General features: G+C 42.4%; 1 protein-coding gene across 1 annotated transcript; it reads right to left on the reverse strand.

The window, feature by feature from the left end:
• Positions 1-2,421: 2,421 nt before the first annotated feature.
• Positions 2,422-3,479, reverse strand: LOC103976080 (ethylene-responsive transcription factor ERF026-like). Its single transcript, XM_065181032.1, has 2 exons — positions 3,332-3,479; positions 2,422-3,219 (listed from the first exon to the last, which is right to left on the reverse strand). The coding sequence occupies exon 2, from the start codon at positions 3,163-3,165 to the stop codon at positions 2,578-2,580; it is 588 nt and encodes a 195-aa protein (XP_065037104.1). The 5' UTR covers positions 3,166-3,219; positions 3,332-3,479; the 3' UTR covers positions 2,422-2,577.
• Between the last annotated feature and the right edge of the window lie 6,618 nt (positions 3,480-10,097).

Below are 10,097 nucleotides of genomic sequence, written 5' to 3' on the forward strand. Positions count from 1 at the left end.
TGCAGGTCCCTACCAAAAATATGTCATTGCTTTCCTCCACCACCAGATTCTGCACTCATTCTAATGTCCAAAGCAAATCTTCCACCAACCACGCCGAACCATGAAAGCGTAGGCGGGTCTTGGCTTGTCTCCTCGCCTCTTCAATCCTCCACGGAGCTGCTGATACCTCCCTTTCAAAAGCTCGGCGCTAAATTAAGCATCAAGGCCTTTCGGCTTCACGTCGCAAACCCCACCGCGTCTTCTTTGACGGCTCCCACTACCCAACCCTACCGCCTCTTCAAAGTCTCCTCCCATTCTTTGGTTCCCTGAACCGGCCCTGACACAGACGGAGAACATGCACTGTTCCTCCAACCGCTGCTACAGTAGTCCATCTCTTTCAGCTTCCATTGTTTGCTCCCATGGGACCACCTGCAGCTCCTCGTCTAGAAATGTTGCCATCATTATTGAATGCTCCAGAAACCATTTCACACGTGAATTCCGTTAAGGGAGGTTGGACGCTGCGTAGATCAGAAATGTCCCGTATGGCAAGTGAGGAAAGAAACATGGAGTCGATCGAAACATATTCTGCTCCGCAATGATCCACAAGCCATTTTGATTTCAGCCTCTCAGTTCTGCGTTGCTTGTCTAGGAAATATATGAGACAAGGCTATAGATGTAATGCGCAAGGCCATACTTGAAGGTCAAGCAATGGATTCGCAAGAAGGAAGAGACAACTTCAGGCCAAAGACAGGGACAAGTCCCAACATAAAGCGTGGTGGAAAGTCTGATGTGATATGTTCATAGGTATCGGCATATTAAGGTTAATATGATGGTGCTATTACATGCCTGCATTTGTCCCATTCAGAGAACGCCCCGAAGAGAGCCACAGAAACAGCTGCTTGAGCTCAAGCAGAAGCCGAGCTGGTTGAGGATACAGTGGAGCATCTCTGGCTAGAACATACCAACGGAACGATCCACTCCTGTTTTACCTGAACAGGATTTTGGTTTTCTATTATAGGAAGCTTTTTTAGAGTATAGTGGATGTATTAGTGAAATTGCATATAGATCTTTTACACTGCAATTATGTGTATAAAAGAAGTAGATATGATGGAGAACAACTCTGGGGACCAGAAGGTAAAAATTATCGTGGAGGATCACATCATAAGGTCAGATCAAAACAAGGACCAGTACTTAAGTTAGTCAAGAAAATAATAATGGTAGTCCTACATAATTCAGTGTGCGTACTGCAGGTCTAATATTTTGTTCTAGGAGTATTCTCAATCCGGTGCACACCAAAAAACCATGCAGACTCGGTCACTGGTCTAATGGACTTACTCATTCAGTCATCTTATATCGCCAACTATATGTGAAGTTATCATGTGATGGTCACTCCCCTCTCGTCTTCTGACTATTAAGTTATGGAGGCCCCTCTTGGCAGTGAAGGAAGCAGCTTCGTCGTTTTGCTTCGACGCTCTGTAAAAAGCAACTGTATATACTAAAGATAACTGAAGTAATAAGCTTCTGTGTGATGTGTAAGTCTTCGCTAAGAATCTTTTATTTCCGATAGATCGGCCAAGATGAGGACACACAGGTTAGCTGCAGGCATTTTGCGTCGACGGGGATGATGCGGAGCCCATGTCTTCAACTCTGACCGGTCTTTTGTTTGTTGTCTATCCCATGATTCGGCGGTGGCTTCCAAAACACATCTCCGTAAGCTTCCTGTTTGGCTTACCTTTGCGGACGAGCTTATTTCCATATGCTTTTGTCAACCACAAATCTCAATATTGGGTTCCCTCTTTCACTTGGTGTGCGTGTGTGGGGCCCGCAGGCTTTGTCTCTTTGCCAACGTACGTAAAAGCCGAACAGAGAGTCGTTTCGAGGGACCCAATGGGCGGGGAACATCTTTAACGTACTGAGTCGTGTAATTACGCGCGTCTATTGAGTTACCAGAGCTTTGATGACCGGTACGCCCCGCCGCCCCAACCCCCACACGCCGGGGAAAGAACTAGCAACCGCGTTTCTACACCGTTCGGGGCATCAGCACCCTACCGCTGCAACCATTTGTTCGCTTCCCGTACCTCGCAGTCACCCTACTGCAGCTTTTACAACTGGGGCAAACCGGTGAAGCATATGTTTTACCTCACTGACTTCTATAAGCATGTAAGGACTGTATGCGCACGCAACTAAGAAGGTTGACAGTGTATGAATTTCCATATGCAGGCTGGTGTGAGGAAACGAAAAAGAATACTCATTCTTTTCCGAGGTCATGGAAAGGGCAAAAAGATTTTGAAGTCAAAGTCAGAGTTGCTAAATTTCCTGCATGCTTTATGATTTGTTTTATGAATAGAGTCCTCTACCTAGGCTTTCAGTTACATCGGTTATCTTTTCTTTATGTAGGATGTGATCTTAAATTTAGTTCACAGCAATACCTTAGTATCGACGTTTTCACGCATAATATAAACTGGTTATTGTATATACCAACTCCAGCAAGTTACATAATACCAAAATCTACACGCTAGTATTGCATGATATCCTCAAATAGCAAAATAGCTGCTGATAAAAATGGAAGTCTCCCTCTTCGTACTATCCAACATATCCCTAACGATAGCTCCACAAGCTCTCACCCTCCGAAACCTCCGGCGAGTCATCAGAACCGTGCGGACTCAACCTAGGTGGGCTCATGAGCATCCCCTCCGCCATGTTCACCAACAACTGCGGCATGTCGAATATCTCTTCCTCATCTATATAACTCCCTGGCTGTTGTTGCGAAGCAACGGTGGCGACGGCGGCGGCGGCGGCGGCAGCAGCGCCATCGCTTTCGTCGCCCGCTCCGGAACTCGGCATCAGGGAAGCGGCAGCCTCCGCCGCCGCCACACGGATATGGGTCGGAGAGGACGAGAGCGGCGACGGACGCGAGGCAATTTGGTCCGGAAAGTTCAGCTGGGCGTCCGTGCCGCGGAGTGCATGCGCTGCGACGTCGTAGGCCACGGCCGCCATCTCCGCGGTTGTGTACGTGCCGAGCCAGATGCGGGTGGACTTTCGCGGCTCGCGGATCTCCGACACCCACTTGCCGCTCCGGTACCGTATGCCGCGGTAGCTCGGGTGCCTCCGTGAGGCGCCTGCCCTCACGCGTGGCTCCATCTCCGGCTGCGGCGCATTAGCTCCTTGATCATAAGAACGGGTCATCTGCTCGGCGAGTTGAGAAGATGGGAATGCTCGGCTGCTCTCCCCCGCATGACCCTGCAAGTCCCAAGGGCGTTCAGCCATACATCTACAGAGAGGAGGAAAGAAGTCCCACAATATGACAGCAGAGGTGTATGCAATCGGCAAAGCAGTGACGACGACGGTTCACATGATCATGTCGAGAAGTCGCCGTTTGCTGTTTGCTACGGGAGTCTGCTGCTGGGGGAAGGGGGAATGGTGAACGATGTGAAGCATTTAAGGTGTAAAGAAAGAAGGCGTTGCAAGTGTAAGCGTGGGGTTTTCGCGGGAAGGTCAGCGTTCATGGTGAGCCGAGGGTAAGAATTGGGCGGCACGCGCTTTGGTGTTGGAAGGCTCTCCTTGCACTTAATCACCTGTTCTCCCCGGCGTTAAGCTTAATCATAATGTCAGATTACCCCCACCCTCAACTATCTAACCACACTAATCTGGTTCATTATTAAGTGCCACTTGTGATGGTTACGAAGTTGCTTACGGGCGAAGCCACTTCACAGGATGTGGTTTGGGAAAGAGGTCAAGCCGTCTTCCTCTCCTACGTGGAAGCGGGTGGATCTTTTATCTGTTGCTTCGGGGCTGGCTTAACAGCATATAATACACCGTTGGGTCATTTATATCTGAACATGTGTAGACACGTGTAGAAAAGTTTGACACGCTTTGCATAAGTGTGACCTTGTTTTTCATATTATTATTATTATTATTATTATTATTATTATTATTATTGTATTTGGCACCTTAAAAGACATTATGTGTCTATCAAAATAATTATGTCCTCTAATTATTATTTTTTAAAATGAAATCACAGCTCACCTTTTACAAGGAATTATGATTTTCGCATACTGCTATCATAAAAGCGATATGACCATCAGAGGTTTGGTGTTGATATATCCATATTCCACATGACGTAAACATTACATGCGTTGACCACTCGTTGACCATCTCCCATATCTTGGACCCTAATCTTGTAGGTCCATCTTTGCCTTGTGAATCTTTTAATTGTATCAAGTTTCACAAGCAAATCTTGAATTCATACACTTTTTAAGTTTATGCACCTATGTAACTTTATTATGATGCCATAAATAGTAAAACCAAGCTAAATGTTGGATACATGTTATTACTGATGAATTCCCTGCGGAGTGTCGATTCTTAATATCTCTGTACGTTGTGTCCATGATTATGTGGACCCATCGGGTCAGGTTTGTAAGGCAGCCATATGGAAGAAGAGAAGGTTTGACATGGCATACCCGAGACGGCCCTATCTGAGTTCCTTCTTAGATTCACATCGGGCTCCACTCCTGAGATCGAATTAAGATAGCAAGCGTCGATCTCACAGGCCACCGAGCTCGCGCGACATCGGATCCGCGTAGCCGACACAAAACCCCCAGCTGGCCAAATCACGATGAGCCAACGCGGTGCGAACGCACCACCGGGAAACGAGATGTTCACTCTCGTCCACAAGCGGAACCGCTCATCTGTCTCGATCGGAACAAGGTCCAGGAAACAGATTCGAGGTGCTCGTCAAAGCTGTATTCCCCCACTGCAGTGTGCCCAACAACTCTCATGCATGCACTTCTTTTGCATCTTATACATCATTTACTTTTTCTAAAAATCTTATCTTGACCGAAATAAAGCAGCCGGCCGCACGATAATTCTGACATTTGGAACGTACGACTTGGACCGCTTAACACGTGTGTGTTCGGTGCATGCATTCAAATCCAACCTTTGAGGCCAAAGATCGAGCTAAATCTCCGGATCAGATTGACCGCAGGTTAGTTTGTCGCTTACCAAAGTCATGTCACGTCATGTCAAGGGAAAAATTGTTTCTATGGAGGACGGCAAAAGGGCGAGACAACCGAGGTTTCCATGTGGAGCAAACGCTTTTGATGGCTTCGAACCTCGCCATCAGTTTTACATGCAGGTGGGCTGCGTCGAAGTTTGATTCGATCGCAGCTACGCGTGCTGTGAAACGAGCGCGACAATGGCACGAGCTGCGTCATGCAGGTGGCCCCATGAAAAGAAGTCAATACTGATAAGAGACATGAGGGCCGGCGTCGACATCAAAGCTATTACGCGGAGCAAAAAGATGGTCGACAAACAAAGATCACATTTACTGTGTCCCTCCCAAAAGAGTTCCTTCGGGTGCCGCAGTCCGTCGACAGATAGAAAGCATCGACATGTCCTCGTAGGCATGGCGGTGTGGGCGGAAGTCGAGGTCACGACGTGGCCCATTGCATCAGGTGGACGGCGGAGAAACATCCAGTCCACAGGCACACTCGCCGAGGTCGACGTTGCCTTATCGTCGTCAGCACCAGATTCCAACTGTCGCCGTGTGGCCCCTTCGGTTCGCCTTCCCGCAGCTTCCTCGACGCTCTTGGCCATCCGAGGAGCGACGGCGACGCCGAACACGGAAGACTACGCGTCACGCCCCCGCTAGCTGCCCGCGCTCCGTCCGTCGCTCGAGCCACCGCCTGCATCTTCTCGCAGGACGGTTACGGCTCGTGCGGTGTCTGACGAGGGATAGCGAGACATGAATGCGTGACGGGACGAGAGGGAGAAGACGCGGGGGTGGGGGGTGGGGCGTGGTGGGTGTCATGTGGAGGGCACGGCACGGCACGATCGAGAGCGAGGTCGGGGAGGGTTGGGCGAGATGTCGGCAGGACTAAGAATGACATGTGGTGCGGTTGTGGCCAGGGTGAGGACGGGGGGGCGTTGTCATGGAGCACAAATGGAGCAAGGACGGCGAGTTGTCGGCCAAAGGACGTCAGGTCTCGTTAAGGTGATGGGGGCCCGCCGTGTTTCTCGTCTACCCTCGGACGAGTTCATATCAGCAGGACATGATCTTTGTACATCAAGCAAGAAAGAAGAGCCTCTTTTGTTTTATTTCATTTCTTTTTTAATTATTTTTTTTATGTAGGCAAATTTAAATTATCTAAATATATGTATTGCATATATTTTTTTCATCTAAATTAAAATTTAGCACATATAAATATTCATTCAAACCCTTAAAAGAGTTATGTACATCATTATAGTTAATTTTTGTAAATTGACTATTATTGAGCCACTGATTTTAAGCTAACTAATGTGCTTTATATGGAGATTTTAGGATGGAATTAACAATACCTTCTAAAGGGTATATGATATAAATATAAGACGAAAATTGTGACCACCTCACCATCACATTATCAATACCATCACTCCTCGAATAATATAGTAACCAATTCAACCTTACGAAAATTAGCACACGATCTAGTAAATCGTAATGTTAAAGATAATGAGTAAACTATTCCCGAGGCCCCTCAAGTGCTAAACTCTCTTGGTGCATTTGCTCTTATACAAACTTGGCATTTAATTGAATTCGAGTTAAGACTACCTTAAGTATTATTGAAGAGTTTTTTTAAAATACCCCTAATTTACTTTTGTAAAATTTGATTCGGAGATTTTTTCGCCTATCACCACCTCACATTAGGATAGACGAAGAGTAGGTACCCAATTGAATCACTTTAATATTTAAAAGGATATATATGTTGTATTATGTGATAGTAAGTATTTCACTTCAATACTACTCAATACGTATGTAAATAAATAAATATATATATATATTTATCTCACTAAATTGAAGTTAAATTTTTGTAAATCTCAAGCCATTCCACTGTTTGAGTGACATCATTACGGCCTCACAAGCTTCATTATGAGTGTAAACAGAAAGTAATGTTAAGTAATGAGTAGCAATTACGTAATGGAAATTTCATCATTTGCCCGAGATCTGAATCAATGGAGAAACTAATACAAAAAGATGGAGAAATGGTCATGAACAAGTTGTGTCGGGTAATTATTCAGCGTGGTCACGATTCCATCTCTGGCAGCCCACGAATTAGCATTAATAGCAAGTACATTAAGAGCAATCATACTCGTTTAGTTTGTGCTTCCATTCTTTTCTTGATGACTGTAATGATTGTGCCAAGTTCATATAGAAAGATGCAAGGCAGCGAAGTTAAGAAAGATGTTGACGGACAAGAACAAGAAATGGGCTCTCGAGGGTGGCCCAAACCCCAAAAACGAATAGTTTAAGATGTTTAACACCTTTGATTAAGGAAATAAAGGTAAATAAAAAAAAGTTTACTATTCACAGCCCCCTCTTTACTATTAATAACCCCCTTACTATTGACATCCCTATTAAAAAATAATACAAATATTATTTTACTATTTATAACCCTTGTATTACCGATTTTATCTTTATCTTTTTTTCTTCTCTCACAATCTCTTATTTTCATACTCATCGATGTCATTTGATGTTGCCCAACCCTGCTCATCACCTTGTTGATATTGCCTTTTGAGAAAGAAAAAGAAGAGGAGGACGAGGAGAAAGAAGAAAGAGAGTATTTACATTCATTTGTAGTGATGTAGTTTATAAATACTAATCTTTTTTTAAAATAAGGTTATAAATAGTAATTAAAAAAGAGATTATTATTTTCAATCCCTTATTATTATTTACTATCTTATTTTTGAAAAAAAAATTAATATTTTTAAATTATCCATTTGTAGATAGACATAAATATTCTCTTCTTCTTTCTCCTAAAGAACTACATCAAAAAAGCGACAAGTGAGGTTGAAAAATGTCAAGTGGTAACGATAAGTAATAACGCCTTTAACGATACAAGCGATAAACATCGAGGGGTCATTGACGACATTAGCAACGAGCAGAGAGGCATCGAAGGGGACAACAAGCACTATCCACGACTAGCAAGGTCAACGATAATGACATCAGGATCAACAAGGAATGATATCAGTAGCGAGGATAAAATAATGTGTTATGAGAAAGAAAAATTTTAAAAAAGATAAAATCAATAATATAAGGGTTGTAAATAGTATATTAATATTTTTATTATTTATAAGGATTATTAGTAGTAAGGGGTTACCAATAATAAAGTGTGGGATCTGAATAATAAACTTAGAGAAAATAACTTATTTTCACTTTTACATCGTTAGCGTCTCATTTTTCATTTATTCCTATAAAGCATCCTTTATTTTCTAAAAAAATAATATTACCTCCGCTCTCCACCCTCACCTCTCCTCCTTGCTTCCTCCACCCTCCCCTCTCCTCTACTCTTATTTTCCTTGGATTACTTCTTCTCCATCATTGTGGTAGCTATCACTTGTGCTTTCCCCTCTCATCTTCGTTTATAGCTACTACTTTGATGGTGTCTAGATTTCGCAAAGAAGAGGATGCATAGAGGATAAGAAGATGTATAGATAGAGAGAGAGAGAGAGAGAGAGCAAGGGTGGGGTGAACGGGGTGGAGGTGGCGGTCGATGATAGGTTAGGGGCAATCTCATCCATTAAAAAATAAAGAGTGCTCCACGAGAATAATTGAAAAAAAAGGAGATGCTAATCGTAAAAATACGAAGGTAAGGATTTTTTTAGATTATTATTTTTAATCCTTATTTTACTATTTATAATCTCATATTAATTTTTTAAAATATTTCTAAAATATCTCTTTGTAAATGTATATAAATAGCCTTCTATTTTCCTCCTTTTCTTCCGCTTGCTCCCTCTTTTCTTTTTTTCTTCTCAAAAATAATGTTAAGAGGGTGATGAGTGAGATCAAACGATATCCAACTATGTTGGGGGCAACAATGATTAATAAAGGGTTGAGATTATAGATAATAATATAATATTTATATTATTTTAATAAATTATTAATAAATAAGATATTATCAATATTAAAAAGGGATTGTGAATAGTAAATTTTTTTACAAAATTTTCTCAAGGAATAATAATAATAATAAATAAATTTGAATAATTAAAAATAATAAATAGAAACAACCACTAGAATTGAATCCACAAGATCGGCGGTCAGTCTCTTGAGCCAATGGACTCGCGCCGCGTAATGCTTGCGATTGATCGGAGAGCCGGACAATTATTGCTCGTCCTCGAATCAGATCCGTGATCTTGCTGTCCCTGTACGACGATCCACACACCACGTAGAATGTGCGTCGTCCGACCCAGGTTCCTATTCAATAATTGCAGTACTTACGCACGAGACGTGTTTGCTGTAATGCCATGTCCGACCTAACTGCCGCTCGCGGTGCTTGTGTTTGTGAAGGGACACGTCCCGTCGAAGGACTGGAGGAGGACGAAGTGAAGTCTTGACCTGTGGCCAACTGCCGGGATAGTGGCAGCGGAGATGATGGAGTGGTATCATCACAGTCGCTGGTCCTTGCGCCGGGCATTCTCTCGTGGACAAAAGCACGCAGCATATGATGGGCTACCTTAAATCTTCCTTGGAGAGAATAATGGGAGGAGCTCCAGGAGAATCTCCATTCAGGGTTTTGATGTTGTTGGATGATGATTCTATGCACAAATCACGATGATTATTTTAAGATGAGATATTGGTATTACACATTTAGATAGGGAGACTTAATCCATAGGAGTAGAATTCGAGAGTATATATATATATATATATATATATATATATATATATATATATATATATATATATATATATATATATATATATAGTTCTGCTCATTTTTATTGAGCTAGATGTTATCGTGTTACAAAAACAAATAATGATGAGTGTGAGTGAAATTAATCAAAGTCAAAGTTCATTTTTATTGAATCAAACCCATAGTTTGAGTTTAGTTGAATTTTTTTTTTGGCTCAATCCTTTTGACCACTTATTTAGATCAAAATTTATTATATCGAATAATAATGAATGTGATCTTAACTCAACCTATAAACTTAATTTTTTGGTTTATGGATCAAATTTAGTGTATCTAATACAACTTTTAATTTTTTTCGATGTGAGATTATTCTCGCCGTCTATCTTTTATTTTACACACATGAATATTTTTTCATATTTATCAAATAATAAAATTAAATTTCTAATAGACAAATAAGTA

The sequence above is a fragment of the Musa acuminata genome, chromosome BXJ1-4, assembly GCF_036884655.1.
Source record: "Musa acuminata AAA Group cultivar baxijiao chromosome BXJ1-4, Cavendish_Baxijiao_AAA, whole genome shotgun sequence".
Taxonomy (NCBI): Eukaryota; Viridiplantae; Streptophyta; class Magnoliopsida; order Zingiberales; family Musaceae; genus Musa; species Musa acuminata.